General features: G+C 42.0%; 1 protein-coding gene across 1 annotated transcript; it reads right to left on the reverse strand.

Moving 5' to 3' along the window:
* Positions 1–609: 609 nt before the first annotated feature.
* On the reverse strand, positions 610–25,906 carry rassf3 (Ras association domain family member 3). Its single transcript, XM_079294516.1, has 6 exons — positions 25,625–25,906; positions 10,118–10,225; positions 7,848–8,021; positions 6,964–7,051; positions 5,575–5,690; positions 610–5,224 (listed from the first exon to the last, which is right to left on the reverse strand). Exons 1-6 carry the CDS (start codon positions 25,745–25,747, stop codon positions 5,075–5,077), a joined length of 759 nt encoding a protein of 252 aa, XP_079150642.1. The 5' UTR covers positions 25,748–25,906; the 3' UTR covers positions 610–5,074.

Below are 25,906 nucleotides of genomic sequence, written 5' to 3' on the forward strand. Positions count from 1 at the left end.
CTGAAAATGTGAAAGAATGCAAAACATAAGACGAGACAGTGTGGGCTTTTAATACTGTCAACTAGACTTTTTAGCCACGGTCTTTATGGTTTACGGTCTTTATGCAACAAAATCTGATTTATTTTTGAAATATTGGCATTTGTACAGTTTGTCTGTGGATCCAGTAAATATTTTAGATGTGAAGTCTTGGTTGATTTTGGAAATACAGGCCAGTGACTAACAATTATTTTTATTATCCTTTAATGTGATTGTTTTTTAGTGTGGGAAAATGTCCATCTTAATTAAAGTTGATGTCTTCAAATATGTTGTTTTTTTGTTTGAACCCAAAAGATATTCAATTTAAAATTATATCAAATAAAGAAAAGTAGCAAATTCTCAGACAAGACGCTAAAATAAACTGATTCTTTTGTCATTTTTGCTTAAAAAGGACCTTGTTAAGCCACGTAATCATCAAAATAGTTTCCGATTAATTTTCTTTCCACTGAAATTAAAAGACAATTCTTTCAGCTCTCGTCAAGCATATTAACATAATCCCATTTACAATATCTTCATTCAACTACAACAACAAGAAGAGAATAAAACACATCCATGAAACACACTCGTTTTGCTTTGATTCCACCTTTAATAGAGGCCGTCCGCCTTGTGTGAAGGAAAGGCCACATTTGGTAACGATTCAGAGAGAAAACCACAAGACAGAAATAAAAGCTTCCTCCAGCTAGCTGTTGAGAACTGAAACACGCGAGGGAACTTTAAAAAGGCACCGCTGAGGTCCGAGCTCTCAGACCCGAGCTCTTCAACCAGATCCTGCACTAAAATATGGCTTCCATTGACTTTACTCTACGGCGGACATATTGGTGAATTCATAAAAGAGGATTCTTCGTCATGAATCACAGACGATCAATTCGGATTTTGCAGCTCAGATCTGAAATTTAAACCTTTTTTTTTGTGTAAAACTTTGTGTTTCTGAACTCAGATGCTCGAAGAACTCATGTGAATACAAACCTGATCTCTTCTCTGTATAGTTAACACAAATCAGCATAATCGGAACAAAAAATGGTGTCTTAAATGGCAGAAGAGCTAAACACAGATCTTTGGCATTTAACGTTACAGTTTCTGGATATTCAAACACAGATCACACAAAACAGAAGATCTTAAGAGCCCGAAAGCTGCTCATAGAATCGAAGCAGATATGTCTGTTAACTAAGGAGCCGTTGAGAAAAACAGTCTCACCACCAAGGTCCCTTTAGTGACTGCTCTGGAGCTTTTTGTCCTTAAAAGTGACCCGATGAAGATCATGTAATATGGTCAAAAGCTCCAGACGTAACTCCTGCAATTTAGTGGCTGCAGAGGAATTAATAATTATATAATTCCCGCTGTCCTTTTCGTCCACATAATGCTGCTGGACATGATTTGGTAAATATTTAAGGGTGCATGAAAATAGTTTTGTTTCATCTCATCAAGTTTTGGGGCACCCTTGAGACTCCGTAATATCAGACATAAGTAAAAATAAATATTGTTATCTATGTGATGTGTGCACTGAAAGCTCTGGAAAGAAATCAAGTAAGTATACCTTGAGGATTTACTATTATAAAACCAGCAAATACTCACATTTGATTGGCTGAAACCCGAGAATTTCTGCCTACAAAATGTCCAGAAAAAGCCCATAATGACTCCTCAGAGTCAACAACATATTAAAACTGCTTGTTTTGTGTGAACAACAGGAACAAACTCAACTATATTCAGTTTGTCAACAAACACAACAAAGAAAAGCAGCAAATCCTCACATTTGCTTAAAAAATTATCAAAATAGATGCAGAACATTTGCCTGTTGATTGATTCCGCTCGATGTTTGAGCTCCAGACAAAACTTAATGTATAAAATAAATTAGAGAAAAACAAAACACTAAAACTGTTCTTTTCCCCCAGAGCTTTCAGCCACATTTCATGGCCTTCATCAGCCATTACACTTTGCGCCGATGGTTTAGTTGTTCTCACATGAACGGAGTAAGTCTGGCAAACGTCTTGAAAACAAACTTCAATATTGTGATTGAACCTCTGACTACAAACCAGGTACATCGACTGTTCGTTCATCAGCGCTGCCGGCACAAAAGCTTTTCATTACACATAAAATGATCAACAAGCCGGATTCATATCACCAGCAGATCCGACCGCATTTCAAATCTGTTCTTTTTAATCATTTTCACTCCAAAGAAAGTGTTTCCAAACGCCGTCCGACCCCCATTGTGATCTACGGTGACGCTCGCTTTAAAGCAGCCCAGTAGTTTGTACAGTGAGCATGTATTTATACAACAGGAACACATGCGAGATTCACAGTCTACAGCTAAATCATACGGAAGCTCGTTGAGACAAAATAAAATGAGCTTAAAATCCATTTGTTAAAAAAATAAAAACACAACATTATGAGTGGAGCTTAACGAGATCTTTCAAAATAAGATAATCGAGTATTAGATGTTAAGATAGAGTACAGGGTGTGATGCCGGCAGGAGATCAACAACAACAAAAAAATGAATTAAGAAAACCCGTCTTCCCTGAATTCGAAGTTAAAGTGTCCAAAATGAATTGATACGACTCGTCTGGTGTTTTAACAGCTAAAGTTGTTTATCAGATACACAAACAACAACATGGCTTTAAGGCTCATTCACTGTTTGCATGCAGACTTTCGTATCATTTTAAATTATATTATAGGGAAGCAAAAAAAGGCCAAAATAGTTTGAGCTTTACAAGCGACTGAATACCTAATTCATGTGAATTATTTGAACTATTCAGTCGTTTAATTCAGGTTTAATTCATTCTTGGCAGCTCAAATGTTTAAGTTTCATTCAGTGGTTATTATTGCACTTCCATAAAGTTGAATTACTTGAGAGGGACGGATTTAAAAAGCATGCGCTGACTTTTAGTCCGTGGTACAGGTCATCTACATTTCCCATAATGCAACTCTTCCATTAGACCCTCTCTGCCTCCTAAATGCCCCAAAATGTGAACTCCAGAGTCACAGAATTAAACAATATTATATTTACAAGTATTTCTCCTCACGGCGAGTAAAACTGAAGTCATTTATAAATCTGGTGGAGTTCATCTTTAAATGTCACAATTAGACATTCGGCTGCTTGTAAGATTCAAATCCTTTTGACCATTTCTTTATTTGCTTCCACAGCGTTACGAAACGAGGGTTCAAACCCCTTTAAATAAAACTATCAACTATGTTTTCCCTCCAGTGGGAAAAAGGCCTCCAATATATCTTTTGCTCCAGGCAACACCACGAAAATATCTTTGGTTATAAGAAAAAATAATAATAGTTTGACACAGAAATGAGAGAACAGTTGCAGTGTGTGTCCACTAGGTGGCGGTGTTGTACTTTCATGCATTTTACATCTTTTTTTTTTATTGACTTTTGATCAGTTTTAAAAATCGGATTTGCAGTTTGTCAAAGTGATCGTCTTTGTTTTATCTTGTTCGTCTGTTTCCTCAAATATCTGGATTTCTGCTCATTCAAAAAGCAGAAAAAACTGAATTCTTCTACAAAACTATATTGAAAACGAGCCTCTTTGGTCTCTAAGCCACAAACGATAAGTTGCATTTACGAAAGACAACATTGCATACACTGCACAAAAACCACCTTAACTTTTGCACCTTCTTCTGCACTTGCGGCTGCATAACTTTATATCTGACGTCTTTCTATCCGTTACTTTAAACTACCATCCTTTCCTTCCTTCCTCGTTTCCTTCTTTAATATTTCCCTCTTTTATCCACCGTAAAAAAGCTGAAACCCGGACTGACAAGGAGGTCAAGGCTGCGCGTTTTAACTCGAGATAAGAGCACAAAAACACAGGCGTTACTTAAAATGAATGTCTGCAGACAGACAGACAGGCAGGCGGACGAACGGCTGCAGCCTTTTCTCCCTCCCTTGTTCTCTGCAGCTATCAGCGCTTACAGACCTCCTGTTCGATCAGCTGTGGACTACAGGAGCTTTCATTGACGCAGAAGCAGTTAGTCACGGTGACTTGTGGTTTGAATCCCGTCATTGTCTTTGCCAAGTCTTCTGTATTTCGTCCTTCCTTCTTCCGGTGAACGTCTCTCTTCTACTTCCTCTAAGCTGCTCGGTCAACTTCCAGGAAACCAGTTTGAATCTCACGCCTCCCTCCTCCGACCGCACGATGTCAAAGGTCAGGAGTCAGTTCATCCTCGCTCGTCTCCACAAACTATCTTTACAACCACAAACCTAACTTCTTCCTGTGCTCACAAGCTTCGACTGTCACTCTTAGTCTTTCAGTAGAAACCTTTTCTTTCTGATGTTTTCAGTCACATTAAACTCTTTTTATTTCTCTGGACCTTCGTCAACCACATTCAGTTTCGTCCTCTTTACGTTCCGTGTATTCGCTCAATGTTTTGGTTTATGTAGCTGCAGCTATGAGATGTTTTTAGCTCGATGCTAATGTTGTGTATTTACCTCTAGTAGCAGTCTGGATGAACTATTCTCCATCTCTGTGTCAACAACCACATTGGTGCTCTGCCTCTGTACAAAAAAAACTAAAATGAGACTCTTTTTGTTTTTGTTTCAACAAAACAAACCAATAAAAAGCTTCACCCATATAAATTAAAATATGTACAAACCTTTAAAACAAACAAATTAAATAAACCTCTCACTCAACATATGGCCTCGAGTCTTTCACAAGTTTAAAAGGATAAAAAGAGGAATTCGATAAATTATGTGACAGCAGGACAGAGTGAGAGAAGAAGAGGGGGGTGCAGAGAGGATGGGTTTGGCACAATGAAGTGAATCTTTGGTGAGAGCAGGCAGCACTTTGAAGTCTTTAATCCAGGCTGATTCAAACTCCAGCGTCCACATTTTGTCTTTAGTCGCTTGTCAGTTTCTCCTTTATATCATCCCTTTCTTCCAGGCGCTGGATCCTCTCTTCTCACTCCGCAGTCGCATCCTTCTCTCCGGCAAAATATACACTATTTTTGTCCTCTGAGGAGGTAAAAAACAAAAGAAAAAGAATCACCTCCTCCGTCCCTGTAGGGGGCAGTGTTCCTGTCTCATGGAGGTTAATCCTCTAAGAGGGTCCTCGGACCTCCCTCAGCGCCTCCTCCAGTCTCTGGCGATACGCATCGTAGCGCCTGTGCATCGCCTCCCGCTGCTCGTCCTCCTCCTTGTCGAGGATCCGCAGGAAGTTACGCAGCTCGGGGATGGAGAACGCGTCCCACTGAAACCAGGAGCAAAGAAAGCTTATCGATAAGCAACATTTTAGTTTGTTTTCTCCTGTGGATGCTGCGTGATTGTTGAGTAGGAGTGATATATAAGAAGGCAATGAGACGAAGAGGATGTTTATTTTAGGAAAGATGAACAGAGGATTCTTGCAGAAATGAGCTTCCATAAAAAGGAGTCGGGGAGAAGAAAAGGGAGGAAGAAAAGGAGGCAGAACAAGACTTTAAGTCATGGAAAGAGAAGAGGAGAAGGATGAAGAAAAGGAAGGAAGAGGAGGAGGGAAAGTGAATAACAGGAATACATATTTCACTGTGTAAGAAGACAGAGAGGAGGGAGGTGAAGAGTTACCATGACTTCTCCAATCTGCTGTTCTCTCAGCACGAAGCTCAGCGTGTCGCCGTCGGGTCCCGCCACCAGACGAAGAAACAGCGGCTGCTCGCCATCCGCCAGCTTACACACATACACTGCAGGAGACACACACACACACACACACACACACACACAGATTCATTTAGGCGGTATGTGCAGTTCTTTAAGCCACATGCATGCAGGCACCACTGCGGTCGCTGCAGTTGCATTTGGTGTGTGTGTGTGTGTGTGTGTGTGTGTGTGTGTGTGTGTGTGTGTGTGTGTGGCAGAAGATGAAAGGATGGGCGCGGCACATTAACGACCACAGTAATTTAGAAAAACCGAGAGAGACTGAAGCAGCGTCACAGCAGACAGACCAACAAACACGGGACTTTTAAGGCCGATACCGATACTGATAGTTGTAAATAAAATGTAAATTAGATCAAATAAATGTGATTAAATCAGTTAAATTTGTTAATGAGAGTTGTGATCACGATATGAACGTCTTCCAAGTCTGACGATGTCAATGTATCAAAGTTTCTTTGAATAACCATCAAATAATAATCTGCTTTCTTGCTGAAAGTAAGATAAGATTGATAGCACTCTCATATCTAGCTAAAGCTAGAAGCCTGTTTAGCTTAGCTTAGCATAAACACTGTAAACAGGGGGAACAGCTAGCCAGCTCAACTGCTTATATTAAATAGAAGCTTCACCCCACTATTGTCTGGGAGGTTTATGTATGAAGCTCAGTCTGCACACATCTGTTGTCAGACGTCTTTTATGAGTAGAGTCTCCAGCAACGAGCTAAACAACAGACCAGGAGGCAAAACGTTTCACAGACTTCAAACGATGTAAACAACTATTTAATAACGTTACATGGTCTTGTTTTATAGGATGAGACCCATGAACTCCATCTTTTTCCTTTCTGTGAGACGCTAAAGATCATATTTGAAATCAAGCAACAGCTGCTGATTCATGAAGAGTGTGTGTGTGTCTGTGTGTGTGTGTGTGTGTGTGTGTGTGTGTGTGTGTGTGTGTGTGTGTGTGTGTGTGTGTGTGTGTGTTTATATATATACATGTGAGGGTATTCCTGGTGAGCTGTTGATAGTGGGGAGAGCCCACAGCATCCAGCAACATTAGGGCGAGGCATTCAGAAACACACACACACACACACACACACACACACACACACACACACACACACACAACACTATGTCAGTGCCGAAGCATCTGACACCAAGCTTGCTTGGCATTAGTGGCATGAAACACACTGTCTCCAGCCCTGTCGCTTTCACTGTCTCACACACACACACTCCCACACACACACACACACACTCCCACACACACACACACACACACACACACACACACACACGGCTCCTGTCTTACCCTGCTCCTCCCTGCGATAGCGTTTGAACAAGGCGTATTTGGCCGGGTTGTCTGCGACTGTGAACTTGTTCAGCAGGGCGACGATCACCTGAACACACACATACACACACACACACACACACACACAATAAGTCAAAAACAAAACACTAATGGCACTAATGTGAACTTAGTTAGCTGACGGTTAAACTTTGTTATTTGGCGAAACGTACAGGATTACTACTGTACTTTTTCCCCCCCGACATTGAAACGCTACTTTCTGCCAAAGTTATTGTTAGTTCACGTTACCGATTTCTCATTTGTGCTTTTGTTTGTGCTCCTCTGACTGTTTTGAATCATTATCTAATGACACAATCCTTGTTTACGTTTAATAAACAATATTTTAAGTTATTTCTTCCTCTAGGTTTAACAAAATAAACTTGAAATTGAGTTTTTTGGGTCTGTAAACGACCTGCATACTAATGTACATTGAGCAATAATTTAGAGCTGTGATTAAACATCAAGATAATAACGACGTCAGTTTATTTCAGCGCTGTAACTGGATGCCTTACGTATGGTTTCTATCGTTTAAATGCCGTTCTTTGCCTTAAATAAAGCCGTGTGTGTTGTGTTTGAAAGGGACTAAATATACCTTAAACCATAGTTATGTTAAATTATTTTATTTCTAATTAACAGACACCTGGCAGCCAATCCGCAACTAAATATTCTGAGTCTGATGAACTCAATCAGTTTAAGTTAATCAACATGTCACAAAACATCAGCCGGCGTCTGAAATCAACCCGTCTGTCATCAGACCCGAATCAGGTTGTGCTGACTGGCTCTGTGTGTGTGTGTGTGTGTGTGTGTGTGTGTGTGTGTGTGTGTGTGTGTGTGTGTGTGTGAGCCACCTGTTTGACTGTGTTATTGGAGCTGATGTGGAGGGTGTTGGTGACTCCTCTGGGCAGATAGAAGGCCTCCTCCACCCGGCCTCCACCGGCTCCTCTCTGACCCCCCCGCACCGTCACCGGCCTCCTCAGATCCATCTGGACCTGGATGAAACCAGTATACACACCAGTAGGATTCTGGGAGAGAGAGAGAATAGAGAGGCAGAGAGATAATTTCATTTATTTACTTGCCAATGAGTTCCTTGATCAATAGTTTACTCTTTTTGTTTAATATACGGATAGAAAACGGTGAGATATTCCGGTTATAAACTCCTTAGTTCTGTACGTTGAAGTTTTAAAACGACTCAAACATGACAAAGAGAAGCAAACGGAGGACGTTTTACTTGAATAATTCATCATAAAAATGGCAAAAACATCAGTAAAATCAGAGTCAAGGACGTGCTACATGGTCTCTCCCAGAGGAGACAGTTCACCCAGTGCATCCTGCAGGACAGATGGCCCCAGACGGGGCAAGAGCATCTTAATCTCATTACTCCATATGTGTGTGTGTGTGTGTGTGTGTGTGTGTGTGTGTGTGTGTGTGGGTGCGTGCGTGCGTGCGTGCGTGTGTGTGTGTGTGTAGGTCATGAGCCGGCAAACGAGATCAGAAGCAAAAAAAACACACAAGCTGAAACTAGATAAGGTGACAAAGACTTCAATGACAAAGAAAGGTAAAGACTGAATGTCTGAGAGCTTCACGTCGAGATATTATCGACTCCAACAGGTGTTGAGGAACCGGTTTCAGACTCATAACTTACTTTTTCTTTCTCTTTTTTGACCAACAACCTGCTGATTCAGGATTATTTTTACGACGCCGGCTGGTTTAAGGTTGAAATATCTTCTTCTCTCGTTTTGTACTTCAGTTCAAATTAAGAAAACACTTCTTAGTGTACTATCAATGTCCTCCAGCAGAGACCGGCCCACCGTGGACAGACCCAGATCCTCCAGCAGAGACCGGTCCACCGTGGACAGACCCAGATCCTCCAGCAGAGACCGGTCCACCGTGGACAGACCCAGATCCTCCAGCAGAGACCGGTCCACCGTGGACAGACCCAGATCCTCCAGCAGAGACCGGTCCACCGTGGACAGACCCAGATCCTCCAGCAGAGACCGGTCCACCGTGGACAGACCCAGATCCTCCAACAGAGACCGGTCCACCGTGGACAGACCCAGATCCTCCAGCAGAGACCGGTCCACCGTGGACAGACCCAGACCCTCCAACAGAGACCGGTCCACCGTGGACAGACCCAGATCCTCCAGCAGAGACCGGTCCACCGTGGACAGACCCAGATCCTCCAACAGACACCGGTCCACCGTGGACAGACCCAGATCCTCCAGCAGAGACCGGTCCACCGTGGACAGACCCAGATCCTCCAGCAGAGACCGGTCCACCGTGGACAGACCCAGATCCTCCAGTAGAGACAGGTCCACCGTGGACAGACCCAGATCCTCCAGCAGAGACCGGTCCACCGTGGACAGACCCAGATCCTCCAGCAGAGACCGGTCCACCGTGGACAGACCCAGATCCTCCAGCAGAGACCGGTCCACCGTGGACAGACCTCTCTCATCTCTACTGGATGTAACAGAGCCTTATAGTGCGTCATGGTTGCGAGTACAGTTTCAGACACCTTTCATGCTGCCAAGGGAAACAGTGTGGGGGAGAACAATAGCAGGAATAACATCACGCCACTCTGATGCGAGCGCTGAGGAATGCTGGGAGGTGGAGGACGGCAGCGTGGATGTTGAAACATCAGCGCACCGTTCCTAAAAAGCCTGCAGGACTCTGCATGTTCGCTCATCACTGCTCTTATTCATATCCATCTTTTTTAATGTAGCAAAAGAACAGACTTATTTTAAAGGAGATTCAGCATTATAAGTACTTTTGATACTTTATGTACATTTAGCTGAAAATACTTTATACTGTGGTTCTAGTTCAGTAAAGTATCCGAATACTTCTTCCACCACTGAGTATTAAGTCTTTTTTACAATTAAAACACCAGTATGATTGAACATTAGTCACGATGTTGTGTGACGTCGGCTTCGGCACTTTGGTAAATGTCATACATGATCCAGTTTAGAGAAAAGAGTTCATTGTGCAACGGTTTCTTTAAAGGAGAAACAAGCTCCAAGCTCAGATACATAAAACTCACTGACTCAGCCAGTGTGTGTGTGTGTGTGTGTGTGTGTGTGTGTGTGTGTGTGTGTGCGTGTGTGTGTGTGCGCGCTCCACTCACCAGTGTCATTTTGAGGTGGTCTTTAGTCAGCATGTTGTACTGCTCGATCCTCTGCCTGATGTCCTCCCTGCTGAACTCGGTCCGCAGCGCTCTCTCCTTCTCCACATCCTGACGAAGAGAAACGTGACACGATAAGTCGACCGAGATCACTGAAACACCGCGGTCCCGGTTCAGACAATGGCAGCGCGACACGACGAGTGCACCACTTCAGTTCTTCCGCACCAGTTTGTACAGATTGTAAAGTTCATGTACGACAATTAGAGTGAAGCAGGGCGTCCTGTTCCTCTTCTCCACAACACACACACTGAAGCTGGTCTCAGCAGAGATGTGTTCACAGGTTTCATGGCAATAAGTCATTCGGCATGAAAAAAAAAAGCATGGAAATGACCAAAACTACCGATTAATCGACTAATACACAAAGAAAGTGAGGCCGTATGAAAATATATCAGGGAATATAAAATAAAATACTGTGGTAGCCAGGTTCATTTTCCCGGACTAAAAGTGACACTTTGTGACGTTTATATTTCCTCCTTTTCCCCAAAAACTCCCCAGAGGTTGAGACTCTCGCTGCTGGAGGGCCGGTGTCCCCTTCAGACAAAACATGGAAACCTGCTGCAGGAAACTCAACAACGCAAGTCGGCTGCACAAGAGGCTTCACTGTATGCGACTGGGTTCATGATGGACTAACATCTGTACGCTACGGAGACAAACCTCTGCACGGGAGCTTCAACAACCAGAAATAAGGAGGCAGGATATTATGAGTCACGCCACACACAGCCAACCCTCCTGTTTTATTATTTTACAACACAAAGCTGCAACTGCACACAACACACGCAGGACTATCATTTAGGTCACATGACGAAGCCAAATATGTTCCATAATCGGTTGTAAAGAGCCCGTCCACTGACCTCACAGCCAATTCAAATGTTTTCAGGTGGTCGCTGCATGCAGATGCTTTCAGGAGAAAGAAGTGGCACATTCACACGTTCATCTTGTGTCTGTATGTGAGTCTTCAGACTTTAATTCTCCAGAGCAGTGTGTGTGCTTACATGGGCATAGTGCAGCCCTCGTCTACGTCTATTAAAAACCACACACACACAAACACACACACACATAGTGCACGATCCAGGGAGGCTTTGAAGGCACATCAACCCTTATATGGAAAACACACACTGCTCAAGAGAAAGACAAGGTGCCAATGCAACACATGCAAACACACTCTGAGTTTTTAACATTGTAATGTCTGTGTTTGAGCTGAAGGGACTTCCATATACTCGCAACATTAAACAAGTCCGTCCTCACGTGTTGAAATAAGATTAAAGAGCGTTTGATGATCCCTCTACAGCAGGTGAACTGGACAGATATGCTTATAATGCAACGTCAAAGCTGGATGTTTATTGTAGATTACAAGAAAGAAATCCTTCTTTTCTATAATAGTCTATTGGAAGATTAATATTTGGATCATTAGGTTGCATTCAGCATCTATTAATATCCTGATATTGAGACCGTTTTTGTGTCTATTTGTCTTCATAAGTGCGGAAACAATTGACAGAAAAAGAAATTATCAGTAATTCATTGTGGAAAAATGGCAAACGTTTGCTGGTTCCGGCTTCTTAAATACCATTTGTTTCTTTTCTCCGTCTAAAATAATGGTAAACTGAATATCTTCAGGTTTTGGGAAGTTGTTTGGGCAATATAAGCAATTTAAAAGGCTTCACCTTGGGCTCTGGGAAACTGTATTTTTCACCACATGTTCAAACTATTAATAAAAGAAAAACTGTTAAATCAGCCCTACCAGAATACTACCAGATTTAGTTTGTAGAATTAGTTTTAGTCTGCTAGCAAACATGAGAAAAATGCTACTTGCTACTCTGAAAGCGAGCAAAACACTGACTGAATGCTGTATTCTAATACCGACATAGTGATATATCATTCCAACACTGGTGGGTGTGAACATCAGGACGTCCAGCTCAGAACGGAGCCGGTTCAGAGGAACTGGGAGGGTCATCGTGACCAAATCCAAACAACCACAAGAGAAGCAGAGCACAGCGGAGCTGCAAGACGATGAGGTCACGGTCCTGTTAGAGAGCACATCGAGTCCTCCCACTGAAGCTGGAGGATGGACGCTGGCCGGAGGGGAAGAAGGAAAGAACAAAGACAGTAGCTGGGTTTCAATAACCAAGCATAAAGTAGATTTGCACCAGAAAACAGATACTTATCTCACTTCTATCCATCCATCTTTAAGTTGACCAACACTGAAGCTGAGGTCTGTATCCGACGCTGCCTGCTTTCAACTTTTACAGAACAAGATTCTGAACGTCAGAGAGCAACATCATCTGCATAAAGTCGAATCCCAGAAGATTTAATTCAGAGTCAGGACACTAAAACTATAACCTAATTTAAATGTAGCCATTCATTCATATTTTTCCTCAATTTAGTTTAATTTACAATACATGTGTTGCACAAGACATTGCACAATACTTATTTTCATCGGTTGTCCCTGGGCGATTACCAGATAACAACTTAAACCTCAACCTCACTCATTAAATGTGTCCCTCAAAGCTTAAACACATGTTTCATAAAATGCATTCCTTTTCCTGATGTTAGCAGAGGCCTTCTGTATTTCAGGCGAGGCTCAGTAATGAAGCTTAATGTTGACCTACATCTTACAACCAATGGTGACCGTAAGACAGACTTTGTAAAACTGAATTTGTATTTAATTTCTGGGAGATGGAGAGACACAGAGGAGGATGCTGTCAACTTCATTCAGGGATTTAGCAAACTTTCAGAGGTAAAAACTACAATCAAAGATGATAATCAAGCCTTTAACTGGAACAGATATCAAAATATGTAATGTCTCTTGAGATGCTGTACATCATGAGGCGGCTAATATCAATGAATAAAGGCTCATATGACTGAAGTTGAAGGTAATGTTTGACATTTTTAAAGCTGATTAGGAAGATGTATAAAAGGTTATTTTAAATCAACAAAAAAACTCTAGTTATGACTGCAGATGTATTCCTATTATGGCCCAGCTTTAGAACAGGAATAGACTACGAAAAATACTTTCCGAACTATAAAAACTGACAGTGCTAAACATCTGATTCAATATTTAAGGAATAATTAAGTTTCATGTCTCCGTCCTGCTCTTGTCGCCTGAAGCATTGGATTAAAAAGCAGAAGTGACTCTTCTTTGGTACCACAGCTACCAGGACACACTGGAAAAAAGAGGAAGAGAAAGGGGACGAGACAGAAGAAGAAGAAGACAGATACGGAGATAAAGTTGTATCTTTATCTCTTTGTCAGAGCCTCCATGTTCCCCGACTGTGGTTTCATAAATAAACGTAGTTAACACACACACACACACACACCTGCAGCATTCCTGCCTTTGTTAAACACTGTCACACTCGTCTGCATCCACTATCTTTAAATAGATGACATCACCATGTAGGTGTGTGTGTGTGCAGACAAAACACGCCGAGCTCAGCTAAATAGACCCTAAAGCAGTGGACTGTGTTATGAGTAGACTAAACACAGCGGTTCTTCTGTGCTGACTGAATCTAACCGACGGTATATTTCAAAGGACAAGAAAGACGTTTCTGTGTTTACTGAAGCTCCTCTAGTCCGTGCATGTTTGAAATGACCAAAGCAAAGGTCATTTCACTCAGCAAACCATTAACACGGCAGTTCATACTGGTTATATTATACTGGCCCTCTGTCAGTCTGACATGTTCCTCCAACTATTCAATGAATCTAATGATACAGATTACTACACATTACTGTTATTTCAGTTTATGTAGTTAGCTGTGACTTTTCTACGATTATTTTCCCAGTTTGGTCAATAAAATATCATAAAATATTGAAATATAAAGTCACAGGTGACATCATCTAATGTCTTAGTTTGTCTGCTCAACAGTCCAAAACCCCAAATTGTTTCATCAAAAACTCACTTTGGAGAAGTTGGAAAATAGTTGTCGATTAACTTTCTGTCAATTTTATTACTGGAAACTATATTTCCGGTTAAATTGAATACAGTTGCCTGTAAACTTCTCCTCAAACATTTAATAAAATCTCTGGTGTCATTGTTAATTCAAATGGGATAAACTTTATTGATTCTTTCCACCAGTTAGCAAATTTTTGGTCTCCTCTAAATTCACAGTATGTCCATTTTACTGCCCTCCTCCCCCTCCCTCCCCCTCCCTCCCCCTCCATGTTACTTCCTGTTAAGGTCGGGGGGGAAGTCGAGATCGACCACACCTTTCCTCCCAGAATTCCTGCACTAATGGGCATGCACGTACACAACGCCACATAGATGTAGTGCACAAGTGGAAGTGCTCACACCTTTCCTCAGCTAATGGACGGAGACAAAGTCCTCTTCTTAAGTGGACATTCCCGAGTTAATGGACGCTCGTACAGCAGACAGAGTGCAGCCTTGTTAAAGCCTTTTATAGATCCTCCATCTGTGTTATGCAGCGCCAACTACTATATAAACTAACAGCAACCACCTCCGTCTCTTTTCTAGAAGACAACTTTTCATTGACAGCGGGGTGAATTCCAGGACTTCAAGGCTGAGAGCGATTTGGAGCCGTCTCTGTCTCGTCAGCATTTTCAATAGAAAACAGCTTTTGAAAACTTCTGATCAACACGTCTTGCTCATAAGAATCAATTCAGCGTTAAGGCTTCCCATTAATAACAATGACGGCCTGATCAATATATCAGCAGGACCAATATCGGCCCATGAAAATATTGGTATAAATGGCAGATATTAACATTTTTATGCATTTTAAGGTATTTCATGTACAAAAAAATAGCATTTTTATGCAGAATAACCCATTTCAGAATAATATGATGTCATTGATTTAGCCTGTAGTTTATGATGCATTAATATGTACATTACTTTAGTGTTGCAGCTGCTTAGGGTGGGCTGATCTTTTCTATATGCTGCTGTGTAGCTTGTGAATTTCCCCAAAAGATCAATGAAATCCCATCTTTATCAATAATAATAATTCATAAATAGTTTGCTGATTATTTTTTGTTTTATCAATCTGTGTGAATCTGCAAAGTAACCAAAGATTAAAAGTAAAACGTACAATATGTCCATCTGAATTATAGATTAGTAGCAGAAAGTAGAAGTAAAGTACAGGTACGTCATAATTGTACTTAAGTACAGCACATGAGAAATAGTTTATTTTCCTTCAGAAGAGTAGATGATGCTTTTGTTTCAGAGAAGTGAAACCTGTAGACTAAACCATCTGGACCGCAGAGAGACGAGAAGCTCGACAAGATGATGGGAACCAAAGTGGACCGCTGACATCACCCTGACCGGTCTGCGTGTTTCCACCGTGGTTCAGTAAGTACAACACGGAAACATGGACGGCAAGAGTGTAGGACACGAAGGTATGGTTGAACTCTGTGAGAGGAATCCACGAGGAGACCACGAGGAGGCTGTTTGGGTGGTCCTCCATCAAGACCTTCACCAACAAAGAGGAGGTAAAGAGGAGAAAGATGAGAAGAAGAAGACACAGGCAAATACAACAGAGGTAGGAGGGTTAGAAGGAAGAGAAGGATGAGGAAGGAAAGAACAATAAGAAAAGAAAAGACTGATTACAAGTGAAGAATGAGGACGCGTGAAGGGAGAAGAAGAAACAAACAAGAGGAGGAAATAAACGTCTTTCCCACAACGAAGTGAAGTTTCTATCTTTAGTAGTAATTATATTCTAACATGTTTAGTTCGTGTCCTTAGCGGCCACTCAGCTGCTCGTCATGCAGTTCATTTGGTTGCTCTGGAGATAAATATAACATTAAACATGTCCAAGCACACACTGGAATGCTGACTGAAATGTTCTCATTACACTGAAAAATGGCTTTCGTTAAAAAGACACCGCTTGAAAACAGCTCTCCCTCTGAGACAGATGTTTCAAAACCTCTGCAGATAAAACCAACATCATCCGAGTGACAAGTGAGATTTTACGTAATTTGTGTGATCTGACGCTTTAAACAGATGTTTTATTTATGTTCCATAAAGGTTTTCATTCATTTTACACTGTGTTATGACCTAAATAAAATAATAAATAATAATTATTGTACGACATTAGGGCTGTCTCGACATCAGATTTTCAATACACGATTATTGTGGCCAACAATTCACGATAACAATAATATCACATTTCTTTGAACATTTTAAAAGTACTAAAAATAAATACAATAATACTGATGATAATGTTTTCAGTAAAATACATTTTTCCTTTGTTTATTTGCCTTTTGTCTCTTTTTTTGGCGAATTAATTGAACTCAAAGTAGCTCTGCAGCTCTGCAGTCGTAGTCACACATTACATGCATTCCACAGCAGGGCAGGACGGAGCGAATGGTCACTGCGGCTTATTGTAGGTATCTTCCCACAGTTTTTACCTCAAAGTTCTTCCTCACACTCCGATGAAGGAACCCTGCCAGCTAGTTAAACGTGTTTTTTGTCATTGACATCACAATAGCATTCAAATTGTAACATACACTCATGCACAAACGTAACCCTCAGCACAATGTGTTCAGTGTTTCTAGCGAAACGCTAATTTACAACGCTTGTCCACAAACATTGTTTTGCAATTTCATTTCAGTTGGTCGACAGTTCCGTAGTTGTGCCCCTTTAAGTCAGGATGAAAAATAAGTTCATGTTGGACTATCAGTCGTTCCTGAAGTCAAAAGATTACAACACACACAGTAAAAGGTCGGAATGACAGAGTCTTTCCACACATTTGTTAGCTCAAGAAGAATTGAGCAACAGGCCCAGAGAGGTGTGTGTGTGTGTGTGTGTGTGTGTGTGTGTGTGTGTGTGGGGGGGGTTGAGATTATGAAACCTCATGGAGCAGGAATAGAGGTGTGTGTGTGTGTGTATGTGTGTGTTTGAACACAGTGAGCCAACAGTGAGCCTCACTTCCTGTTCACGAAGCTGAACACCAGTGCATACAGTACAGGCATGTTGGGCTTCAACTAAAGATATGAACCTGTTTTTCTAATTCATCTTTCATCATTTAGTCGATGAAGTGCGGGAAACTATTGTCAAATGTCTTCAAAACAGCTCATCGTTCACGACTTTTAAGAAGCCACAAAAAGACTAAATACAATTTCAACATATTCCAAAGTAGGCAAAAGCAAGCAAACAATGACGGACGATGACAGCGAGCTTCTGAGCGGCCCGCGTGAGTCAGATATGAAGCAACAGAACGAGCAGCCAGTCACCATCAGTCACATCCGACACCTCTATCGCTGAATGAGCCTCAGTCTCCTGCTGCATGAGGGTCACATAGAGCAATGTAGGTTTCTCACACGCAGCAAACGGACATTAATGCATGTGTTCGCACTACTATGACCACTTCTGTAGTCAGCTTCACACAAACAACAATCTTTTCCTCAACCTAACTAAGTAGTTTCTAGATTCTTTGTGGAGAAACTCAGTTTTACTAATCTGTCGATTAAATCAGTCGACTAACAAGTTATTTGGTGGAGGATCGCCCTGATTGCGGCTTTACGCATAATGATCGCGTGTAGACCGACTGACTGACGTGCGTGTCGAATAACCCATCATCCTGTGTGTCATTAGTTTTTCCCTGTGACACTTAAAATGAAGCAACAATCCCAATAAACGCTGCGCTCACGCACATTTCTAGGTCGAAACCTCGACGTTCTGTTGGTTCTGCTGGTTCTGGCTGATCATTATGCTGATGTGTGTGTGTGTGTGTGTGTGTGTGTGTGTAGGTTTGAACATTAGCATTTGGCTCACGGTGGTTGGGTGTCACTGACGTCTGTGTTTTGGCTAGCTTGACGTGGGAATCTGTGTTTTTGTGTGTGTGTTCAGGCTCTGAAGGGATTTTCCACTTTTGCAGAGGTGTCTAGAGTTCCATTATAGTCATTACACACACACACACACACACACACACAGGTATTGTGTCCATTATCAGGCCCCATACAGACACACCTGCCTTTGACGTCCTCATTGTGTCCATTGTATCACAACAACTTGTAGTTATTTTGGTTTTAAAATAAACAAGAATGACTAAAATTAAAGAATAACTTCACACTGAATCCACCTTTTTGAGTCAGTAGATTATATGTAAATCGACTTTATTATACTTTTTGTTCCTTGTAATTTACAGACAGAGATTTACTGCTAAACTAGAAAAGAGTTGTGATGTTTACGCTGGTTAGTTAGCATGTTAGCGTCCAATGGGGACTGTGATTGTTTTCATCAAACTTAATGGCAATCCATTAAATAGATGTGGAGACAGTTTCTATCAGTGAGCTAAAGACGACATCCAGCCAATTCACAGGTCTCTCTCTCTCCAATTAGCACCGTGTTAAATTAAACATCTCCAAAAACAGCAACCTCTGGCCCAAACTACCACAACACCAACGCCCCGGACCGAACACCTCCAGAGACGGAGGCACACGTTGAGTCGACCTGCCTCGTCATTCATCAGCTAGACTCTCGCTTTCTCCTTTCCATCAAACACCAAACCGCCTCAAGCTGCGGTTTGGAGATAATGGTCCGAACGGAGATCACAGCCGGTCTGAACTGCTCCCAGACGAGCCTCTAAGTGAAGACCGGTATGTGAGCGGATGGTTTACAGAGCATGAGACCAACATGCCTCATTACTGATCACATAAACACGGAGAAGGCCCGCTCGCTTTTATACAAGCAGAATTAAATAATTACACGTTTTCAGCAGCAAAACAAACTTAAACTTCTGAACTTCAGCAGTAGGATGACGGAGGACCCACTGCTTCTAACAAGAGGGACATTATCCATATTGTTTTCTGCAGAATAAATAAGGAAAATACAGTTCTTTATGGAGCGTACATAGGTTCCCATCTGGTGCCTTGTAATATGATGATACAGGTGGTCAGTTTCTCCACAGAGAAGTACAGGGAGGGGGGGGAGGAAAGGGAGAGGCTTTTCAGAAACCACTTGACCACCTGTTCAGATAGTTTGGACTCGAGCCGTACAGTAGAGAGTCGGTTAGAGGCAGCTGGTCGATGATTCATCACCACCACTGTCCACAAGCTCCACAAGCTGTGAGCAGACACACGAGACCATCAGGACCGGATTAATAGTAAATATAGACAATTATAACGAATAGTTCATTTCACCGTCGATTTATCAATCGTTCAGTCTGTGCGGGATTCAACGTTAATGTTTGTCACTTGACCGACTCGTGAAAAATTCTACTTTTTACTTGGCTGTAAACAAATTGTTGTATTTATTACTCAATCCTTAAACAACAACAACAAATGTATTTTTTTCAAATGGCTAGTTTCGTCCAAAGATATTTAATTTAAGATGACATGAAACAGAAAAATCAGTGGATCTTCACATTTGAGAAGCTGGAAGAAGTGAATGTTTGGCATTTCTGCTCAATAAAAGGACAAAACATTCAACTTAAAAATTCTCTTCAACAAACTTACTTAATTAAAACTAAAGGGAGAGAAAAACAAGATTTAAAAAAGGATAAAATAATTATGAATTCTACATTTAAAAATCACATTAAATGCATCGTATTAGACATAGAAGACATAGTGGGAGATATTATTATTCCAAAAGAATTATAGGCCAATATACCATTTATTAAATGCATCCTACAGTCATTATAAATGTATTCCCCCCCCCCACACACGGTCCTGACAAACACCTCATACTCTCCATGACGCAGGTGCAGATTTATCTTATTATACAACAGCCCATTGCTGTGTGTATGTGTGTGTGTGTGTGTGTGTGTGTGTGTGTGTTCCCAGGCATAAAAGCACTCCGGTTCTGTTTGAAGAGATAGCGAGAGCCGCACGGCCAAAAACAATTCCACGTATGTTTCCTTTGTAGAAGCAGAGCGCAGCCGAGAGGGGAACGGCAAAAAGAGAATATCGCCCAACACCACACTGGAATAATGAAACGAAACACCCAAAAATACGGAACTGCTTCACCAAGGAAACTTAATTTGTGACAGCAGAAACAAGACTAAAGGTCAATCCATGGTTCCTGTAAAACGTACAGGTGAGGCCGAAGGTATTGGGTCAAACACCAAAGTATTGGACAAATTTGACCTCTTGATTCATCCTCTGGGGAGCATGAATGTCTACAAAATGTCACGGAAAACCATCTAATAGTTGAGATATTTCAGTCGAGATCAAAGTAGAGGACTGACCGACATTCCCCTCCACCTGCATGGTGTTAAAGTTAAGTTGTCTACATTCAGTTTAAAATCACTTGTTTCAAACAGGAGCTCAGATCCACAGTGAACATAAACTCACAATCCCTTCAGAAAGTCGTACCAAAGTATCTAAATTCAGGCTTCACTCAGTATTCTCATGTTGTAACTAGAATACAATCCCCAAGTTAAAAACCCACTGAATTAAACTATGAAATTAAATGAAATCGCTAACAGTGTAATAAATCTTCTGACGCAGCTTTTAGAGTATCGAGGGTCACAATAAAACGACAATGAAAGTCAGACTAATGATGTTCTTCTAGGCGGGTTGAGGTAAAGTTCACCCACAGTTATATTATGAACTGACACCACTGTTACCGAGCAAAAGGTTTCCATTCAACACGGCAGTAAATCTAAAATCCACTTTGAGCAACTGGTTGATCGGGTTTCGTGCGCTACGATCATCAAGGCCCTCATGGACACCACACGCAAACACAACACCAACTCCTGTGTTTACGGTTGGCATGGCAGTGTTGTGAGTCCAAACACTGTAGAGGTTGACTGAAGGAACTTTAAACACAACTGCAATTCACACAAAGACACACTCGGTATAGTCACGTGGCGCTCAAGCTACCAAACAACCTTTTACTGTGGCAGAGCAGGAAGCTATAATCACAGACTCAAGACCAACTCCTGTGAAATCCTCATTGTTTTCCATAAGCAGACGGACTGGGTGCCACAGCTGCATCACGCAACTGTATCCCCCAACATTAAGTATTGTTTAAAGAACATAAGCATGCGTTTGAGACTTAATTTAAAAGACTTTAATCTGCATCAGTGGACGTGGCCTAATAGCCTTGAGTAAGGTTCCAAGGACTGCAACATTATCTTGCAGGTTCATAGATGCCGTATCACTGCTGCCAAGATAAAGCTGCTGCCAAATGTTTGCCAGGTTATAACTCTAACATCTAGAGCGATGAGTATAAACTGTGTCAGGAGGAGTCGGGTTAAACAGAAGTGGTAGCAGCAGAAGAAGAACAATACGTACACAATACGTATAATGCACCACCAGATCCTGCCAATCGATTAGAGCAACAACGGCAAATTCATCGGCAATAAGGTTGGGCGATATGATGGTATATATCGTACGATGGTACCGTTTCCATACTCTCATGTGATCTCGGCTACAACAAGACACGGGCGGCCTCGTTGGCGTTGAGAGAACAGGATGTGGAGCCGAGAACAGCCAGGAAGTGACATAACAATGGTGGAGGAACCGGGATGATGGGAGGAGAGAAGGGGGAGGGAACGAGGGGGCGAGGCTGGACAGACAGAGGAAGGAAATCTAGAGAGGGAGAAAGCTTCGATGAACAATAAATCGGTTAAATCTACCAAATGTGGTTCACATTTATTCTGTAATATTTACAAACTCTTTGTTTGACCTCGTCACGGCGGCACGAACAAATGCAAACAGAGGCAGAAGCAGACATTGTGTCTTTATAAGAGTCCAAGAAGTGCTCGCTTGGCGTGTGACAAACATCGGTCTACAGGTAAAAGACTGTACAAAGTCTGCAGAGGTTTACAACGAGCTGGTTGGTGATAAGATCTGAATCTGTCCACCAGCGTGGCACTCAGTCCGTCTATCAGTGATAAAAACATGAGGTACTTTTCCCACAGCGACAGATAAGGAAGTTCAAATCTGAGCTCAACAGCAGAGTGACCTCACTTTAATGTGTTCAGGGATTACCAAAACAAAAACCCGTCAAGAAGAACAAAGACTGAATTGTGCTTCTTGATAAAGTCAATATGAATAGATATAAACAGAAATGACATAATGGTAAAACACGCCTGCAGAGGGCTGCAGGGTGCGGTCAGGTAGGAAATAGTGCACCATAAATCCATCACCTCTGGTCAGGAAGAACAAACAGCCTCCATTATTACACTATGACGTAAGCTGGCAAACAGCCACAGCTTCAGCTCTTTGACTGGTGTCCCGTACAAAGCGGGCACTGGAGCAGGACTGGAGAACTTCCTCTGATGGGTCAACATTACTGCTGTCGTGTAATACTGCTGCTGGAACCGTCAGCTGATTTAAATTCAGCATTTAAGCACCGTTTATGGAAAGCACTTATTAGCAATATTATGCAAAAAGTCAAAAATGCTGTGTGTGAGACATTAAAAAACACCGAAGTTTCCCAGATGTAAGGTGCCAAAACAGTTATTTGTCACATATGAGGAGGTGCTTTTGGGTTACCTTTTGGTAAAAAGTTAAAATAACAAAAGAAAATTCTCTCTACGTCTCCATGCTGTTGAACGTATACCGTCTTAAACTTGTATTTACTCGCGTTGGACTTCCTGAACCAAGAACGAATGTTGAATTCTTACACCAGGCTGCAGGACATTCTTGATAAACAAACTTCCTCCCTGAATCAAAATATCTTTGCACAGAGATTACACTTTGCTGAGAGTCTAAACTTCTCTTCTTGGCATCAGTACGTAGAATTCAATGTTTCTCAATGTGCCCCTGGTTTATGAGAATGTGTAACCAGTTCCTGTTAAGGCCAGCTCTAGATACCCGACTCCACGAATATATATTAACTTCTTCATGGTCAGCTGACACTCGTAAGTGAAGACAACTGCTGACATACTGACGTCCGTCCATTACAGGCACAACACAAGCACTGTCAGAGCAAACTGCATGAAATGTTCTGTAGCAGGCGGCTGTGTGACGCGCAGACAACCACAGCTGCAAATGGACAACACACCAACTGGGGATGTAGACATGGTACTACTGTAAAACCAAGTCGGGGTCCATTCGATTAATATTGTTTGGGTAAAAATGAACTAAACTTGCGGCAATAATGTGTGCGTTTGTTTACTTTATCGGAGCGCCACGTTTCATTACTCTACGTCTCCCATAGGTGTAACATTGAGGATGTGTGTGTTTGTCTCTCCATGCATTAGTCATAAAAACAACAGTGGCGACCTGCCAAGTGTGTATTGTCTACCTCTGTGCACGCTGCAGGACACCCGGAACAAGACCGTGCATGAACGGAGGCGCGTTCATTTATGTGATAACGTCAAGAACTGAAGCCCATTTCAAATAAGTGATCTGTCAATAAAATGCATTGCTGTTAAAAAAAACAACTAAAAACCATGAAGATGAGCTCCAAACATCATGGCTGAAAGATGATGAATAAAACCACGTAAAGCCTTCAGTCTGCCCGGATGATTTGAATTGAAGATGAGCTGCTGTAGCTGTCCTCTGTGTGTGTGTGTGTGTGTGTGTGTGTGTGTGTGTGTGTCCTGGGGGTTGGGTGGGATTACCCATTTTTTTCATGAGACACACAGACCCACTGGTCAGCGTGACATTTCCCCGACAGAAACACCATTCACACACTGAAAAGGTGGACGAGTGGGCGAGAGGGGGCATGTGTGTGCGTGTGTGGGGGATATAGAGATAAATCCTCTTCTCGCCAGACTGTTCCATCTCATTTCCCTGGTTGACCATCTAGAACCAGTTTATCAGCCGCCAGTCTGTCTGTCTCTCTGCCTGTCTGTTTGTCCTCCGTCTCTCTGTTTACACTCGAGCTTATTAAACTTCACTTTCTCATACAGTTTAGACTCAAGCCTGGCACCTTAATGAGAGATGTCTCCTCTCTCCTGGGAGACACTGTGATTAAAATCCAACTGAACTCACATCGAGTCATTCGTCTTTGTAAACATAACGTCAACGTGTTGCCACAGAGCTAGTGTTACACCGTAGGGAACAAAAAGACAAAGTAATGAAACCAGCCTACATGTCACGTACAATAAATCTGCATATCGTATTCTATCCACCAGAAAGTACTAACAAGTTTATTTCCAACTGTAAAAACTCTAATCTTGGTCACAATTCTTTAACAATGACTGCAATGTGCATAAGTACAACTCAGTGGCATGAATACACAGAGACTCTCACAATAACCTTCTATTTTCCCCCGATAATAAACCAGTAAATTCATCCAGCAGTCCCACACATCGCTCCCAAAGGACCGGCTCTTCTCCAGTTGTAATTACTGACGGCATGTGGGGAAACCACCATACAGGAGCCACGGCCCCATTCCAGGTCTGGAGCCACAGTTTAAGAAACCACGGGTCACAACCTCTCATGCAGCAGTGTATGGGCCACATTGTGCATACACACACACACACAGACACACACACACACACACTAACACACACTGCCATGAGGACCTGTGTTCAGAGCCTGTTATGGAAAAGTGAAGGGTCATGCATTGCTGCAGAGCAATCCATGTCACACACACACACACACATTAAGTGGGCAGAGAAGAAGAATAGCTTACTTCTGTTACAGTATGCTGAAAGCATGGAACAAACCAGCTGTGTTTGCAAGCCTGTCTGGGACACTGTGAGCATGTGTGTGTGTGTGTGTGTGTGTGTGAGTGCATGCACAAGTGGATCAGTGTTAGTGCGAGCCACTTGAAGGCTGTAGCAGGCCAGTGTTTAGTCCAAGACCTGAGGAGCGGCTTCATTTTTGGAGTTCCAGACATGTTTAAAAGCTGAATGTCTTTGCTTTTAACTCCAGTGACCCGTCTCGACCTACGTCTCCCAGTCTGCAAGCAAGGAAGGACTTGGTTGGAATGCACAATTATATTTTGGGTTATTTAAATTCTGGGATGAGGCCAAAGTGGGTCACAAGGTTGGGGGTGTGGTGGACTCATGCAGTCCCTGGAGGTGATAACCACTGATCAACGCCTCCTACTTCTGTATTGTAAGATGTTTTTGTTGTTTATTCAGCACTACATGAATCAACCCTTCATATGCAAGCCCTTTACATTTTAAATTTGCAATCTGCAACTCGACACTTATTGTCAAACCCGAAGTAGGCTAAACCTGACAAACTGTCAAAAGAGGATTAAGACACAGACTGGTTGTTATGCAAATATTACAATATAACAAGTCTGTCGATTTAATGTCTCCTAGTTGAAAGGAAAGGCAATATTGAAAAGGTAAAACATAAAAGAATACCACTAAACACACTACGACACAACAGGTGAAGCAACTCTAAAAGTGTTATTTTAATTTAAATAGACGCGGTTTTTTAAAACAGGTGTATGCCGGAGTCTAGTATGACTAGTATGACTACAGGAGTGCACATCGGCTTCAGTTCAGTTTATATTTCATTTGCCAGTAAACGAGAGAATATTAATTTGACACATTTTCACAGGAAGTTGTGGGACAAGCAGGCTTAAAGCTTAAAGCTGGTCTGCAGCTCGCGGACTTTAACAGAAGCGTTGCAGAACGTCACGTCTACCTTGTTCACCGTCACTTTTCCCGAGGGCTTTCTGAAGAAAGAGGTCCTGGCCGTGAAAAAGTACTCTTCGGAGTCCTCCTCCAAGCTGCTGTAGCCACTGCTCATCGTGCTATTCCACGTCATTTGCGGAGAAAAACACCCTCGAGAAACTCATCTAAATGTTCCCATGTTTTTTGCAAGAAAACGCAACTGTCACTACGAGAAAGGGGGTCCGACAAACTTTAAATATCTCAATTTAAACCTAATTTAGAAGAAAAACCCCCCACGCGGAACTCCAGTAAC

Source organism: Melanostigma gelatinosum, assembly GCF_949748355.1.
Source record: "Melanostigma gelatinosum genome assembly, chromosome: 22".
Lineage (NCBI taxonomy): Eukaryota > Metazoa > Chordata > Actinopteri > Perciformes > Zoarcidae > Melanostigma > Melanostigma gelatinosum.